Below are 18,437 nucleotides of genomic sequence, written 5' to 3' on the forward strand. Positions count from 1 at the left end.
CATTTCACCTTCACCAAAGTAGTCACAAGTCAGAACATAACCAGGAATTTCCTCTTCCTCCTAGATCACTGAGAACTATTTTCAGTATAAGGATTGCCTCTCCTGCACTAGTTGGGTGTATGAAAAGCCGTAGTTGCTCAGCTGTTTTGCTGTGTGAAAAGATGTTTAGTAATGTCAAGAATGCTTAGGAGTACGTGTATCATTATCATACTGGGTCTAAACCAGTGACAGCGACAAATGAGAACAAGTAGCTGATAGCATTCTCATCACCCTCCTGCAGGACCTGTGCATGTTGTTTTTCTGCTACAGAGAGAAAACGATCTCACATTTCGAGACATTTCTACTACCTATTTTCTGACAACTCACAGGCCTGTTGCCCTTCAGAGGGACAGCTGCTTTGTTCCCTGCTTGATTTTGCAGATATTCAACCTGAGTGCACAGGGAAGAGTGCAGCAACTGATTTGCTACTTTTCAGCATTCCTCTTTTCAGCATACATCTCTTAAGCCATAAAACAGACCTTTCTTTCATAGTGAATAACTGAAGGTAACAGGCTCTTTCTTTTCAGCTTCTTGTAACATCAGGGCTTCACAAGAGTCTTTTATTCAGTTTCTAGTCTGTGTTTTACTCCACTGAGGCTCATTAGCAGGGCACGTTTAAAGCAGGCTACAAGATACAAGAGCAAGAGGCGGCATGGCAAAGAAATAAATTTGCAAGCATGAGTCATGGTTTATTTTCCAAGAACCAGGTTCTCCCTTCGAAACTGACAAATGGTAGGAAGACTGAATGTAATCCTTTAGATTTTTGCTGGAGATGTATAGCACCAATGGAGGGGGCAGAGGCAATTTTTAATCCTGCCTGTTCTTAAAAATAGCCTCTCTGTGAAGCCAGGTCTGCTTGTAACCCCCTCTCCCTGGACACATGTTTTTGTGAGTGCAGGAGCAGTGTAAGTAGCTCTTCTGAGACAGGGCACAACATTCATTAGCTGTTCCTAATTGCATACTTGAATGGTTTCAACAACACACAGGCTGTCTGCTGATATGATGAGCACAAGCAGTCATCCTCCCTGACCAACAAGCTAACTATCTGATTTCACTGTCATTTAGGGAGGGATTTATAACAAAATCGTTCTCCAAGAGATTACAGCATAACCTGGAGATTTCTTGTGCATATGAATACAGACAGGCTACTTCTCTTTGTGTTATTATGATATCTATTCAGTTATACTAAAGATTTAACCCCAACCATTGTTCATTACTTATACATCCACACAAGGTAATTTAGTGGTTTCTTCACTCCTGTATCATAAGAGAGGGAAGGCAGAAAGGAAAGACCTTGCATTAACATGACCATTACACAGCTGCCTGGTTACTGAAGCAAAATCCAAGGGGACCACATATCTAAGCACATCAGCACACACACACTTTGACTACCTATGTGCACTAAACATGGACACAGAGAGCTTGAGACCTATTAATCCTCTGTGTAGAAACTAATACTGTTTGTGTGTAATTTACACTTATATTTTCTATTATGTAAAATTCAGAAATTTGCAGGTCCAAGGTCTGAACACCTGTGTGGTCCCACCTACCACTGACCTTATATAATACTTTGTAAATATATTCTAGTATGTAGCAATATGCATCTGATAAGGCACAAGCAGATAAAATATTCAAGAGCATTCACAACAACACTAGTAGAAGTTATATGCTTTGTTTCACTACTCTGTGATAGCATTATCCCGAATGACAAATGCTATATTGTTGTAGAAACTCACGTGCACACATCTTTCTTTTCGTGAATGTCCTAGGGGAGTTGTTCTGTTTGATGCTAAGTAACCATTATGACCATATCTACTTTCTGTGATGATTATTGTTATTATTATTGCTCTAGGTAATTCTAGGAATTCTACTTCCTCCTTCAATCCTCAGCTTGGAGTTCAAGAACAAAGATGATATGCCCTACATGTCCCAGGCCAGTGAGATCCATCTTCAAGAAAAAGAGCCAGAAGAACCAGAGAAGCCAGTGAAAGAAAAAGATGAGGAAGACATGGAACTCACTGTAAGTGCTGACAATAAATCATCAACCTCAGCACTGTGAATTTGTTATTCCTACCTCTGTAGGCATTGCAGACTGTCTGATGGCTCAATTTAGCAGATGATAGGATACCACTCTTCACATTCCTCTCTCCTCCATGGGTACTCAAACCATACAATTTGCCATCATTTTGTCTTGATGTTGCAGCAGTGCATGGTGATGTTGATGCATCATGTTCTGGTGTAATATCTCATAATTTGACTCAATTTGATGCCACATTGTCTGAAATAAATGAATGAGATTTCAGAAGCACTCAGTCATGGTATGTGGTCCTCTCTGGTGGAAATGGAGCTTGTAAAGTCTACCTTTTGTTGGAAATGCCTAATAATTCATAGAAGCCAGAGGTTTTTTTCCTTTAGTTAACTTCATTAGAGGGCAAGTAAGTGTGCAAAGAGGCCAGAAAAACTTTTTTCAAAATTCTTTTTGTATTTGTGGTCATTACCTCTCATACAAACATACATCCAGTTTTTAATCCACGGAAGACATTAACAAGCACCTAGACAGCTCAGCTTCTGCAGCTCAGCAGATTTATGTAAGGAGGGACTAGTTTGTACTAATAACATAGCCTCAGAGTTATAATTTGCACCACAAAGGGAATTAAACAACTAAAGCTTTGAAAAATTATACAAGTCATCTACTTCCAATCTCTTATTCTGTTGTTTGACACTTTTTAATTTGGGCAAGTAGCATACAGGCTATCAGATCTGCCTTAGCTTAGTTTGTTTTGCATTTGTTTGGGTTTGATTGTGATGTCTTTGAAAAGGCTTAAAACTCAGTCCCAGCTGGTCAGGATAGAGGCATAGAAGTAAAAGGGATTTTCCTGGCTGAGCTTAAAAAAAAAAAAAAAAAAAAAACAGACTGTTTCCCACAGGCAAACAGCAGGAGCTGCCCACAGGACCCCGACTGCCGGCAGGCAGAAGGACCTGCCTACAGGACCCAATATGCAGGAAAGCCGAAGGAGCAGCCCACAAGACCCACCTACAGGACCTGTTTGCAGGCAAGAACCCAGCTGTTGGGAAGGACCAGAAGTCAGAATAGCAGCAATGGAAGCAATGGGGCATTCTTTGCTCATTAGCTTTTGATTGCAATTTACTATCCCTGGCTTCTGATCCACTTATAAAGTGCCTATTCAAATCAAATAAGCACTTTGCAAGCTGCCTTTTTCTTGGCAATGGGGAGAAATTTGGGGAAGATGTCTTTTCCATCTCTCTGCAGTTAGCTCCTGGTTTCTTGTCTACAATACTGCTTCCTTTTTCCCTTCTAACTCCTGCTGCAAAGAAGTGATATGTGCACTGGACCTGCTTTTCCAGATGAATCTTAGATTTTCCCACCCTTCTCCCTTCCATGTGCTGACAGTCCTGTCGCTCTTTTCTGTCACTGACCCTGCCCTGAACTCCTTCAAATTTAGTGCGTCATTCTAATGAAGTTTCAGACGCTTTTTTTTTACAGGCTTTTCTTTACAAGCTCCTGTAAATAAGGTATGTTCCTGTGGAGTCCACCAAGACTGAAAACTATCTTTGGTACACCACTGCTGACTTAGTATTTCTGCATGTAATCTATACCATGCAATAGAGCTTCTAACACAGGTTCTTTGCTCAGGTGCTCCTCAGTAGTGAGGAGAGAATAATTGCTAGCAAAGAGATCTTTGAATATCTGTGGTTAGATGCCATAGGCAGTTACATTTAGTCACCTGACATGTTTTAAATATTAGAAAATATTTTGGATTGAAGTTTTCTGTCGTTCCAGCCTTAGACAAATGGTCTGGGATAAGTTAGGTCAGGTTTCTTCTCTACTGATAAGAGAATGCCTGAAAGACTGGATAGTGGCTTTGTGAACTTTCCCTTTAGCCATAGTATCCCTTACTATTTAAGGGTACCTTATTTGTAGTTCATTAAGAATAATAATTTATTGTGATGTTATATCATAAACATTTAATCCATTGCTGAACTCTGGCTTAACAGGTCAGTCACTCACCCTAACTGTAGTTCGCAACTATTGTATTCAGAATTACCTGTGTATTTTTCTTTTTAGGACAACTAAACAATTTTTTTATTATTAATACAATTTTCTTTTATTCATTTACTTAATTGGTGAATGATTGTCTAAAATATTTTCAAAATTTTTCCATGGTTTGGGTTTCTGAGCTTTGTTAATCTTAAAGATTAAAAAACAAAATTAATATATTAAAAATCATTTTGGTCACCTTAAAAACCCTTTTCTGGCAAATAAAATATTACTGAAACAATCTGCCTAACTCTCTCTCTAGTTATCTCCAATGAATAATTCTCAGGTCTCTATTCCTATTATATTCTCTCTGCTAAAATGAAGATAAATCGATCTCATCTAGTCAAGTCTATTCACTGATTTCTTATGAAGACTTGTATGTCTTGCACTGCCAAGCCCAGGTGATTAAAGACTGGCCAAAGAGTCGATTTCTTCTTCTGGATTGCACTTGTGCAGACTGCATGACTTACAGGCCTACAGTGATCTTTTCACTATTTTACACCTCATATGCACAAAATAATGTGATCACATAGACTACAGCAACAGCAAAGTCTGCACATGGGTGCATCTGCATGCAAGTATGTATTTGCTTTGTGCTCCTCTCAAAGGGTCTGCTGGGTAGCTTCATATACTATGAAGATAGTATATACTATGAAGATGTTGTGTTTATTCACTGTAAGCTACTTGTTATTCACACCTGCTTTAAACTTTATAACAGATATGTAAGAGTGCTAGGCCCACATTTCTTTAACACCTAGGTGCTAAGCAACAGACTTATAGTGGCTACTCACAAAAGCACTTGAATTCTGCTTTCATCAATGCTCCTCAGCACCAAGGAATTTACCACAATTTATTCATGGAACTGCCAGTCATTAATCCTAAATATTGGACACAGAGGAAAAGAAGGGAGCTGAAGTCTAAAGACCAGGGACATTTTCTGCTTTTAAAATGTCCTAATCAGGGCCTTAACTGCAGATGATTTTAGGTCAGTCAGACACCCTAGCAGTCTACCCACCTCCCAAAATAACCCTGATTCTGGAAGTCATCCTTAACCCTATTCAATGCCTTATTGTTTGTATATTACAGTTCCCCAGTACATTGTTTTACTTCAGAACACAAATAAGTCATCTAAGTCCTTTAGAAGATGTTTCAGTTGTTGTTTTGCTCATTTTGCTCTAATTTTCCACAATAAATAGAAAGTTTGGACTTCCATGGGCATGTCTAGGAATCTGAGTTAGGACTTTTCAGCAGCAGCTGTTGGCCTGTGAGATCACATTGTTCATGTCTAGTATGTATGCTTAGCCTTTGCTCCATGGTAAGAAATAACCAAATATTATATCACTAAAAGTACAGTTCTTAACATAGGAAAGGCTGAGGACTAATGTCCTAGTGGCCCTAGCCAAACTCAATGGAAGATAACTCTCATAGCTTTCCACATGCCAGCAGCAAGGCACCCGTTCAGCTTGTCTGGAAGATGGAATAGGAAGACACTTCTGGTGGTCACTAGGCAGAAGTGCTGACTCTCTCCATAAGGAGAGATTTCTGACTTTCTCCAAGGATTTTGGAAACCCTCCCATAGCACCACCACACAGCAGCCCTGGCACTCTCTGTGTCTTTTGCCCTGCTCAGCAGCCAGGAAGACTGAGCTTCTGGCACTTTAGCCCTGCTCCTCTGTATTCACCTTGAAGAACCACCAATCACATGGAAAATCCAATTTTACACATCTTTAAATAAAGGCATTAAATTTTTTTTCTACTGGTATTTCAAAGCAGAATACAGTAACCCCAGAACAACTGCCATAGAGGCAGCACTTTCATACGTAGTGTAGGATACAGCAGAACGTGCTCAGAGATATAACTACTCAGCTATGGACCGTTTCCACACCAGTTCTGTGGAGACACGGGGTAATTCTCTATATAGCATCTAGATTTCACTTAGGATGAAATTGGAAGAGCCTATAATCATTCTAGCAGGACTGAAATTCCTGTTACTTAATTATAGAACAAATAAATATAGTTTAGGATAATTAACATATATTAATGCAAAAATGCACAACCCAAAACTATCCTGGTTCCTTATCAGCAAATGGTCCTCAACCACATAAAATCTGGCCCAACAACAAAAAACCCTGATTAGAAAAATCTCCATATAGAACTCTGTGCACATCAATCCCCTCAGGCTAAAATGATGCAGTTGTACTGTACTTCACAATGAGGCTGAGCTGCTGACGAATTTACCTTGCATGACTCATTGGTGAATCATGGACAAAATCGTGTATTAGAGAGAGAGATGCCGCCCACACAGAGCAGTGTGTTGAGTTATTCCCATCCTATTGCACCCTGCTCCAAGGAAAACATTCATTCACATTTGGCATTGCAGTTATTCTGTTGACACATTTACTTAGGATATTTCTGAATGTTTCTAATGGGGAAGCTTTTCAGTTTGTTAATACTGAGGTATAATTGATAGTCAGGAAGATCAGGTCGAATCTAATCCACATGAGAAATTCCCCATCTGTAGCATAGGGGAGGGGAGAAGATACAATTAATTAAAAAATAATTATAATGAGATAAAATTACAGCGTCATTATCAATGAGAAAGCAGTAGCAAATAGGAAATCAGAATTCATGAGCTAAAGCATAAATCCAGATACTGAAAGAGCATTACCATAAAAACATCCACAACTCTCTGATTCAATTGAGAACTAAGTCTGTCTCAGAATCAGTAAATTTGTAAAATTATGAAGGATTTGAACTCTTCAGAATAATCCCTTACATTAAAGCACAGCACTGCTCATTTGTTAAAGTAGCCAGCATTTATTTTCACTCTGCTGCAAAATTCCTGAGCACCAGAGGACAGCAGAGACAAAGCCTTGGGAAAAGCTACACTAACTGTAGCTCCAGGTGGCAGCTTTCCCTGAACAGTATCAGGAGGTAGGGAGAAGCAAAGAAATTAATACCTTCTTAGGCTATAATTTTCCTGAATTCAGATCTTATTGCACTTCCCCTCCCCCCACACCCATATAAATAATCCATACTATAGATCAAAGAATCACTTTGGGTTTGTAGCATTCAGGTAATGATACCTTCTGTGGCGGTTGTATAACTTCTGCTACTGTAGTTATATTCAGTAAGTCTCATATTCTTGCAAGCTATCTGCTTCACTAGAAGAAAACCTCTCCTCTGCTTAACAGCAACGTTGTCCTTTTCCTTTTTTTATAAAAATGTTGATGGACTTTTAAGGGTTTTTATGTGCTCTGTGAAAACCAGCAGGAGGAGCATTTAGATTTTTAATATTTATTGGTTTATCTACATTTATGGATATGAACTTAAAAGTCTTCAGCCATTAAAAGCTAAAGGAAATATATAACTACATCAAAGCAGGCTATAGTTTTGAGAGGGTCCCAACAGGTTAGTTTCTGTCTGAATCTTTGTTGTATTTTATTAAAAATGTGCAGGGCAACATCCATGTATAGTCAAATTCAAAAGTATAAGGGTCCACGTGGAAAGTAGTAATATTTTGAAGTGAAAGAGAAATATTAGGCAGAAGCCATACTGGACCAAACACAGTCCTAATAATGTTACAAATACCTGTACTGACTGAAAGAAAGAAAAACATTGTCATGAGCTTATCATTACAAATTACTATTTCACAGGAACAAGATGTATATGTATAGCTTCACACTGAGTAGAAAAAGGAAGAAAAAGTTAGATGGTGTTTCTTACTTTTGAATATGTGAGAAGTGCATCACTAGTTCCTGCAGAGGTCTAGAAGGTGAAATAGCTCACACGTAACTGGTTAGCTAAGTACGTGCTGAACATCCTGTTGAATCAGAGAGCACAGAGATAGATAAAAGAGGGACCTTGTTATTGAAAGACATTATGTCTGGCATCTAATTGTTCTCTTCGTTTTCCACATATTTAAGTTCCAGATGAGAACAACTTCACAGATGGTGAAAGTTTGCTTCAGTTGACATAAGTAGAAAGGGCTTTTGTCTATTGTAGAAAAACATTTTAGAAACATTTAAGTAAAAGCATCATCATGCATACTCAGGACAGTCATGTCTCAGTTCTTACAAATGCTTCCATGTGTGGTAGTGCTGCCTTTCAGAGGTGCATCCACAAACTAAATATTAAGAACTTGTTCAGGGCACAGTGACCTAAAATCCACTCTTAGTCTATTATTAACTGAATAATTGCTTTAGAATGAACATTTAATAGATCATGTTACATTCCAAATACAAAGGATCACCTTTTTTTAAGCACTAACCTCAGTGATTATATAGTTTGGTTCTTCCACATCTCTGCAGCGGACCACAAAATTAAGAGTAAACAAAATATTACCTTTTCTGATTGTTAGGTTTGCACTTATACCTGAGGACCTCTTAAGTGTGTGTTCCTGGAGCTCAGCATAGCTCTTCAGTGCGTCTGAATTGCAGTGGTAACAGTGAGATCAAGCCTAACAGAGGCACTGCATGAGCAATCTGGAACTTCACTATAGAACAAGCTACAACAATGTACATGGATATTTCAATCTAAGGCCTCACTGCAGCTGTGAGCTCTCCTAGCTCTTACATCCATGTAGAGTTCACTGTGGGATCATAACTTGTGTCAGATCCAGTGATCAGCATAAAAGGAGATACTGGCTTCATTGCCCAGCAAACTACCAACTCATCTTTTCCCGTTATTCTTTCTCAGTCTCAGCCTTATGAACTTCTCTTTGTTTAAAACCAAAACTTATATGTTTTCTCTCTGCTTCTATTTATTATATAGAAGTAAATGACAAAAACCTGTTGCCAGGTAAAAATGTTTCTGTCCATACGAGAGAAAAGGAGAAATATTGTCCACATCTCATCTTTTGTTCACCACTCAGAAATTTCACTCTGAACCTAAGAGTTGAGGCCAAAGCATGGCTTTTTCAGTTTTCAACATATTAAACAGCAGCTTTCCTGCAAAAAAAGATAATCTGAGAACAAAGCATTTTACACCCAGCTGCGGTCACCTGGTTTTATCTAAAGATCAAGAAATCAGAAAAGTTTTGAACGGTTTCCTGTTGACATTTCAAAAAATAGTCTAATTTGCCTTTCACAAAGAAATGAACACAAATATATCCTTTCCTCTAGGCAATGCTGGGACGAGGGAATGGCGAGTCCTCAAGAAAGAAGGAGGAAGAGGAAGTTCAGAGCAGGCACAGAATGATCCCTATTGGAAGAAAGATTTATGAGTTTTACAATGCTCCCATTGTTAAATTTTGGTTTTACACGGTAAGAAATCTTTCCTGTTATATTACTAATATTTGTACAAATACTGGAATTGGATTCATCTTTTGTGTTTCATTGAAGTCTACATCTGCATGTATTAGAGGGCTTGCCCATAAATAGTTTGATAAAAATATTTGGTGAAATTCAGCTAGCACTTACAAACCTTTCTAAGACTTTTAAAGACTACCATTTCTATCAAGAAGTTAATGGCTAAAGTTTGAATGACTGTGTATATCTTTCTTTAAATAAAACAATAAATGGCAGTTTACTTCAGTCAGTGCTCCCAAGGAATTCCCTATAGGAGAATTCACGATAGGATTGCTCCCAGTAGTAAGCCAGGGGGAGGCTGGGCCAAATCAGAATATATAATAATTTCTGGGGAAAAAAAAAAACAAACAAGAAGGAGATAGAGCACATCTTTCCTTGGAACATTTTTCTGTTTTTTCTGTTTTGACTAGTCTGCAGAGTATGTCTCAGAGAAAATGTGCGCATAAGTACCCACAAGATATCAAAGATATGAGCAACAGCTTATGTACATTTTTCAGGAAAAAATTATGTCAAATCAGTATGATCTCCTTGTAAACAGACATTGCAGATGGAGCAGAAAAAAATGTCATGTATTTTGACTACAGTAAAAGAGTACCAAAAGCTTCACAGGGTTTTCTCACAGCTAAATTAATAACTGCTATATTAAAGTTACGATGTGGATAAAAATCTTTTTGATGATTAGTCCTCAAATGTAGATAATAATTATTCATTATCAAGCTGGAAGCAGGGGTTAGAAAATTATTCCGTTGGGTTCTCTCCTACATCAGGTGCTGATATTTTCATTCAAAACTTGGATGATGCAAACTTGAAGTTTGCAAATTGCACTAGAATGTGAAAGAATGAGACCAAACAGTAAAAAGATCACAAGAAAGTAATCCTTTCAGTCTTCTTGGTTGGAATATTCTATCCCAGTTCAGCTACAGCATTACGTGACAAGTATGGAGGGGTTTGAAGGAGACAAAAAAAGAGCAAGAAAAATATTTCAAGAGGTCTATAATGCATGACTTAAGGGAAAATATTTAAGAAAGTGAGATTGTTTTCTCTGTTAAAAAAAAAAAAGTTTGCAGAAGGAATATAATAGTTTTCAAATATGTGTAAGTAGCTCCAAATCCTTGCTGAATAGGACAAGAAATAATGGCTTAAATTGCAGCAAGGTGGTTCTAGATAAGAAGTTAGGAAACAGTTTCTAACTGCTCCGAGAAGTACTGTCATTAACCATGTGAGGACATGGTAGATTTACCATTACTAGTGATTTCTAACCTATCTTATCAAAACATATGTCCATTATGGTACACTGGAATTAGTCCTGCCTCAGCCCAATGGAATTGACCAAATGACTTCAGGTGGTCCTTCCAAGTTATATTTTCCATTATTCTGCTGAAAGCACAACAAATCACAAAGAATGGATTCTTCTGTAGATTACTTTCTTATAAGAAAAATTGCCTTGCTGAGATCCAGGCAATACATCTACACACATTGGGAACAACTCACATCAATTAAGTCTGAACTGTGGTGGATGCTCTACTTGCTGAACTCTGTGGCCACTGAATGTTAATCAGGCCAACAAGTCTAGAAACTGCTTATCAGCAGCCTTGTCTCAGTATGAATTCCAGTGTGTATTAGGCACAACCAGAAAAGTCTTTATACTGCAAATGGAAAGATGCATCCTGGCTTTCCCTGTTAGTTCAATTTTTAAATGGGAGATAGAGATCAATAGTGCATTTTCATTTAGGCTTGTTTTTACAGTTTTATGTCCTGAGGCAAATCTCAGTCAAGGTCACTTATTAAAAATTAATCTTGGTTACACTGAACTTAAAGAGGAAGTTAAGGTGGATTCTGGCTGCAGTGCTTACCAGTTGGTTATATTGGGAAACTCCTGAAGACTAAAAGCAAAACAACTTTCAGAGAAGGGTAAAAATTGCACAGCCTACCATACTTTTACAAGCATATAGGCACAAATATTAGTCATAGATTTCAAAAGAAATCCTCCCAATTTTATATTCCACAGTCCAAAATGCAAGTAAAAGGACTATACCTATGGTTATTTTATACCATTTAAAATAATTTGATAATTTTGCATCTACCTATCTCTGTTACTATATCATCATCATCATCATCATCATGGCTAGGCTTCGCAAACGAAAATTTGGGAAGGGCTCTACCCACATTTGCTACAAGCACGCTGGTGGCTAAAAGGGCCAATGTGAGATAGACAAGTCCCATTACAAAGGCACAGTGGAAAGACTCCTTGGATGGTATCGGCAAGACACAATTCTTTCTGCATTGTCTTTTCTCCTGCATGCATTCTCAAAGGAAGTAGCAGCGTTATAGATGGTGTGTCTCCAGACCTCCTGATTGGAGGCCAGAGTAGACCAGTGATGATGATCAATATGGCCAAGGCTGAGATGTTTCAGGGAGTCCTTGTATCTCCTCTTCGGGGCTCCTCTCTTGCGGCAGCTGGTGGCAAGTTCACCATCTCTTAATCTTTGTTTGACCGCATCAGAAATGCCCTTTGGCCGTGTTTAACAAACCAGGTTAGGTTTAACTAACCAGCTTTGGTTAGGCCACCTTTTCTAGGCCCCTCTCCGTGTGGAGCAAGCAGTGCTCTCCTTGAAAAAGGCTGCTTGGTCATTCAGGATGCTACCAAAAGAGACTGTCATCTCCGGGGTCAGTCTCAGGCAACCAGTGTCCTGAACCTCCTGCATGCAGGGTTGGGTCTGCGGCTTCCAGTGCACCTTATCACCTGCCGTTTCATCCCTCGCCTGTCACTACAGGGCTTTACAAATGTGGGTATATCCTTCGAGCCTGCGCAGTGGATTTTTTAGGTGAGACACAGCATGCACAGAACTGGACCCACCCTTTAATCCTGAGGTTCATCTGCCAGGGCCTAGCAAGCTTGGACGGTGGCAGCGAGATCCTCAGGATGTAGGTTTAATTAGAGTGTCCTTCTCTTAGATAGATGGCCTCACAGGGCCAAACGAGCTCCATCTGCCCGGGTTTGGATTTAGAGTTGTCCTTCTCCTAGGATGACTGCCGAGAGGCTTGTGAGTCCATCCTGCCCATGGACACATCTTATCTGACCCTTCAATTTTGACCTGTCTGGCATGGGAGACTCTGCCCAAGGCATGTACCTTCGCCAGCATAGCTTGCAACCTCACAGGGGCACGCAGGCTTCTTCCCCACTAAAAAGGTTAGGGCAAGCCTTTCATTCCCTACTTTTCTGCCAGCCACCTATACTCAAGCCCAGGGATATTCCCAGGGACATTCCTTTGCCGTGACCACCCTTTCAGGATGCTATAATTTGGTGTTACTATATATATATTACTATATAGCTATATCTACCTTCATTCTCAAAATATACAAGAGTGAGTTAAATGGGATGTTTGAGTAAGTATCATTTTGGCTCAAATAACTAAATGCTAAATAACTTTTTCTCAAAAAAACCCACAAAATAAAACGAAACCAAACACAAAAAGAACCCAACTTCAGCCTTTCTCTCTGGACATGCAGCAATTTCAAAAGTCAGCTACTCTGTTCTGTTTCATGGCTGTTGCACTGGAAACCATGACACAAATGTTTCATCTCACAAATTGCTTGGTGAGAAGAGGAAGGCTTTACCCTTTTAATTACCCCTACTACTAGCATTAACTGAAATGCTAGCAGGAAGTAAGGCCATGTTTCTACCTCTTCTGAGGAGGAAAACTGCAGAGGGAATTGGGCCCTGAGTAAGAGTCATCTTCTAAACATCAGAAGAACTTTGCCCTAAGTTTTGCATTTTGAGACCAATTCAGTGTATGATCATTTATTTATTGCAATGAGTCAGAAAAGAGGAGGATGATCTCCCTCTTGAAGCACTAATCTATTCGTACAATTTCCAGGTTTGTCCCTTACCATAATGAGTATTCAAGTATTTTCTATAGGATGGGACTGCATCCACAGAAGGGCAGGGAGCAACCCTAGAAACTTCTTAGCAGGCATTCCTTTCCTTAGTTTCTTCAGGTACTGCCCTCAAGGGTGACAATGGCAGCTCCTAGTCTTTATCAAGCCATGTAAAAGCAAAACAAAAGAGGGTTCAGTTACCTGTGCTGTAGCACTTTAAAAGAATCCCGAGTACCAGGATGGGCAGCTGCTCTGAGGTTTGACCACAGTCTGAGATAAGGATAGCCTCCTGGAAGGCAGTAGCAAGTTACAGGTCTGGGGAGGGAGAAGGAGTGTGTCACTCACTGTCTGAAGGCTTTGTTTCTTGTTTAAAGTGGAGAAGTTTCAGAATCATTCTATTCACAAATCAAGATCTTGTTTTTCTTTTGCCAAGCAAAAACTTTTCACAGTTTTGAGTAAATTTGATTTGACATTAAAAAAAAAACACCAAACCCAAAGCCAAGCAATGCCAACATTTCAAAAGAAAACCAAGAAGAAACAAAACCCTCTAGTGACTCTGTCACCTTTGTAACCTTAATGTCCCTATTCTTTGGCCACACTCACTGCTAATTCTCACCAAAGGCTGCTGAATCAGACCAAATTAGATTTTCTGATAATTAGTAATCAATAAGGTCTAAAAGGAGGCATATTAGGTAACAGCATCACCTGACTTTTTGTGCTATATTAGAAAGTGTTATTTCAGCTAGGGAGGCATGTGTTCAGTTCTGCCTGCCCAGACAGAGTTTCTGCTGACTCAGATGTAACTCTAGATGCTGACTAAGTCAACATTGCTCTCCATTTCTTTTAGGAGTGTTAGGGGAAGATCAGTCTGTAGACCTGAGTGTTGCAATTCAACATCTCTCACAAACTAAAAGACAAGTGAGATCATTTCCCCCGCTGTTTTATGTAGACAAGAAGTAATGCTCCAACTGTCTGGCTTCTCTATACTGATAGTTATGGCCAATAGAAAGAATTCTCTTGAGTGTTCTCAACCAGCCACTGGAACAAAAGCCAAAATCCTTTTACAGAGAACAGAAGTAATATTCTCTAGCTAATACAGTAGGACTATAAATTCTATTCTGTGATGTGCTGAACACTGAAATAATCCTACCCAAAAGTCTCAAGGCCCTCTATGGTTGTTTCATTTTACATCTAACACACAGTTCAGAGAGAAGAACTGAATTAAAATACAAATGTATGGAATACAGATTTCTGCCACAGTGACTAAATGTTCATGCACAGAACTGAGTCACCTTTTCTCTGATTTAAATTTGGCCTCAGATATGTTTTCTTGTAGGGCTGCTGTTTGAAAGACAATGTAGTCAGGTAGATGGATTCTGGCCACCACAGATCCCAGCCACACTCATGCTACAGTCCATGCTCTAGTGTGACAGTTGGATTTCTCTGAGTTTGATAAAGTTGGTGATTTCATTTGCCTGACTGACCATTTAATTACATTCAGTGTGTCAAAAGAAAGGAGAAAGAAATTAAAACTTAATTCACACTTCCCACTGAATCAAAAATTAGGCTGGAAGGTGGATATATTAGAGGAGGAAAAGCAAAGCATTCACACTTTAAAACTTGCAAAAAATACAAGGTAAATGAATGCATGGCTATGCCTGGGTGTTTTGGGGAGGAAACATTGTACGATTTAGGTCAGTACTACACCAGCATGGAAAACCTCTAAACCTTAGGCAAAAAGGATTTGAAATTCCAGAGTCAGCCTAGACTAGGTGAACAGAGGAAAAAAATACAGAGGAGAGGTGTTAGAGGAGTAAAGGCTGTCAGAAACAGATGAGGAAGAAATCTTCACATAAGTAACTTAATTTGGTAGTTGACATAGTGTTATTAGAATTCCCATCTAACTGTGGATGATCCAGGGGAACTGCATTAATACAGTTTTGTTGAGGAAACAGATGTAGCTGGAGGAGAGGACATTTGTGACTGTATTTTGGACATCCTACACTGTGTGTGATTTAATGTGAATTTTTTGAGACAACCCAGAACACCGTCTTATTGATCTTTTGTCTGTTTAACTCTGGTTACAGTAGAATCAGGAATATCAAATGAAGAAACTGGCTCAGTTGTATAAATATAGCGACTATTAATGTTCTTTTTGTTTCTTTACAGCTGGCATACATAGGCTACTTGATGCTGTTCAATTATATAGTGTTAGTGAAGATGGATCGCTGGCCATCTATACAGGAATGGATTGTCATCTCATATATTTTTACTCTGGGAATAGAGAAGATGAGAGAGGTAAAATCGTCCCAACCAAGAGAGAATAAAAAAGGAAAAAGCAAGGGGTTTGGTTTGTTGTTTGTTTTTCTTCTTAATTTTAGTACCTGGCTTTATTATTTTTCTCAGGATATTTTTTTATGAACAAACTTATCATACAATTGTCCTTTTTTTCTTCGAAAGGCAGATGGATTGTTAAAAAACCAGCAGTAAAAAAAATTATCTTCAGACATTTTAAAATGAACAATTGCTTTCTTTTTTCTTTCTCTCCTTCCTTCCTTTCTTCCTTATTTACTTCCTTTCTTCCTTTTTCTCCCACAGAATTTCCATGTTCATATTTCAGTGTGATGCATATTTAATAGTAGTCACAAGTACAGGGTGGTCTTCTGAATAATCTTAAAGGTCAGCTAAATTCCTTGAAATGTGGCTCAGAAACTGATGTATGTTTCAGGGAGAGGAAAAGTGGATATGGTTAAATAGAATGGACACAGAGATATGGTGATAGCATGACAACTGTTCAAATACCCACCTCACCACAAATAGATTTCATTCAAAATTTCAGCTGTTCTGTCCATCCAAGTGTCTTATGCAAGGCTTTAAATAAAATGACCCATAGCTGGGAGAAAATCTAGGTCCACACTGAATACTACAGCACATTTCTAATAGTATTTTTCTCTTTTAATATTGAAATTTTTCTGCTAATTACTGCAAGCCATAACACGCATCTCCCTAAAGATGTGAATGCAGAAACATAGAGCAGAGACAGAGCATTTAAGGTGGAACTCAACCTATAGACAGAGTGAAGTGGCTCTGCTGTCCCTGCCCCTCTTGGTCTCTCCCTCTTGCAGCTGATGCTGTGCCCTTTCACTTGGCCAAATGTACCACAGTGACACCAGCAGCCCAGTTCAGCCCTAATGGGAGTGGGTGCGAGTCCCATTGACATCAGCTGAAACAGCACATTTGTACCCTTGGGCTGAATCTGTTACCAGCTATGTTCATATTTTCTGAAATAAATGCTTTTGAGCACTAGACTAAAAATGGACTTGCAACAGCCACTTAGGCTTCAAAGATGGATTTCAGACACTGAACTGTAAACTCTACTTTATAAAGAAAAAAACAGAGAAAAGATACTGCTTGAGAGGCCTATGAATATACTTCGCTAACCAAAGGAAAAAGGAAAACAGAGGCAATAGCCACACAAGGACTGTGCAACACTGATGGAGAAAATCCACCACTGGCTCAGTAGGTGGAAGGTTGCAGATAGGAACTGTGTGTGCCATGTTTTCATCTAATCATTCACCCCAAATTGTCCTTTCTACAAAAGTTTTTCAAGAACTTTTGTCACAATGAATTTCGAAGTAGATGTTGGAGGCTCACAGGTGAGTCTAAAATTCATTCTGAAGATTAATTATAAGAAAACTGTAAGGTGGATGTCATAGTTTTTAAAGAACTGTATGAGTTTGCTCAAATGTTCTTCAGCTAAATATAGAAAATTAAAACCAACAGCTTGTTAACTCACTAAAAGCTAGAACTTATTCATAGACATCACTTAAGGAATAGTTTTATGAGGAATTCGGGAAAACAATCAAGTTTCACTAACAATCTTGCAAATAGAATGACGATAATTTCATAAGGTAAGATTAACTATTTTTGTGAACTATATTGCTGGCTGTGGAACTTATTTTCCAAAAACAGGTACAAGTAATAGCTAGTATCTCTGTAGATTAAATTTATGATGCAGAATCTTTATGGTTATTATTGGCCATTTGATATACATTTTAGAATAATTTTCTTTAAATCAACACCTTCTTTAAATGTGAATTTTCTGATGAAATATCCTTCTATATTTCTCCCTCTATTCCAAGACTCTAAGTAGTGTTAATAAATTTCAAAAAGAGAAATATATACATATATTTCTTCCAGTTTCATGAGGGTTTTAGGTCAAGTGAGCACTTTGTCCTTTGAAGTATCTTACACATAGATACATGCTAGCAGTGGTTGAAATGGAAGATTTTTGAAAAAGAAATCAGAGACTACATGAGATATTGGCCTGTGTGGCATATCTGTCTGTTTACTACAGATTTCTTCAAGCTTACATTCAAACAGCTCATGTCCTTTCTTCTCCATTTCCTCTGTCCTTCAGATATTGATGTCCGAGCCTGGGAAACTGTTACAAAAAGTAAAAGTTTGGCTCCAAGAGTACTGGAATGTTACTGACCTTATAGCTATCCTCCTGTTCTCTGTTGGGATGGTGCTCCGTCTGCAAGATCTGCCACTCCGGAGCGATGGACGAGTGATATACTGTGTTAACATCATTTACTGGTATATACGGTTATTAGACATCTTCGGAGTAAACAAGTATTTGGGACCATATGTTATGATGATTGGGAAAATGGTAAGAGAAGTTGGTGTACTTCTGCATTTTACCAGCATGTTCTTGATTCAATATCTGTGGCCAATGACATTGCTGCAGTTTTACCTGTATTTTTTTTAAACATTAGTATTTTCGTGTAAGATAATGCCTTATTAAACCAAAACCTCAGCACAGACCCCCAGAATTCAATATTAGACTCTTTCTATCCTGATAAGTGATGTACTGTTTGTCTTTCTCTGAGATCTCTCTTCAACAACAGAGCCATCCATCCTATACCTCTGTGCCTCATTTGCAGAAAGTGCAGAGGGAGAATGGTAGTTGTAAAGGAAAGTGGTTTGTTAAGGTTGGAAAAAAAAAGCATTCAGCTGTTTAGTACCTTGAGACTCTCAAAGACAATGTGTTGTAATTTTTGTGATGTCTTCAAAAGCATAATGGTTATGACTGAGACCAACCTTTCTATAGTTTGCTCCATACCCATATGCTCTTCTATCTTTCAAGTT

At 38.6% G+C, this 18,437-nt stretch overlaps 1 protein-coding gene across 4 annotated transcripts in view; it reads left to right on the forward strand.

Moving 5' to 3' along the window:
* The window catches only part of TRPM3 (transient receptor potential cation channel subfamily M member 3), a 417,155-nt gene that overhangs the window by 367,543 nt on the left and 31,175 nt on the right, over positions 1-18,437 (forward strand). For 3 of the 4 annotated variants that reach the window (XM_017807295.1, XM_017807294.1, XM_017807293.1), the window contains exons 17-21: positions 1,892-2,059; positions 2,967-3,092; positions 9,222-9,362; positions 15,456-15,584; positions 17,707-17,958. In XM_017807295.1, coding sequence (XP_017662784.1) covers positions 1,892-2,059; positions 2,967-3,092; positions 9,222-9,362; positions 15,456-15,584; positions 17,707-17,958 — 816 coding nt within the window. The remainder of the gene's footprint in view (positions 1-1,891; positions 2,060-2,966; positions 3,093-9,221; positions 9,363-15,455; positions 15,585-17,706; positions 17,959-18,437) is intronic. The other variant, XM_017807296.1, reaches the window with a different exon arrangement.

Source organism: Lepidothrix coronata, unplaced genomic scaffold (genome assembly GCF_001604755.1).
Source record: "Lepidothrix coronata isolate B3197 unplaced genomic scaffold, Lepidothrix_coronata-1.0 Scaffold18, whole genome shotgun sequence".
Classification (NCBI taxonomy): Eukaryota; Metazoa; Chordata; class Aves; order Passeriformes; family Pipridae; genus Lepidothrix; species Lepidothrix coronata.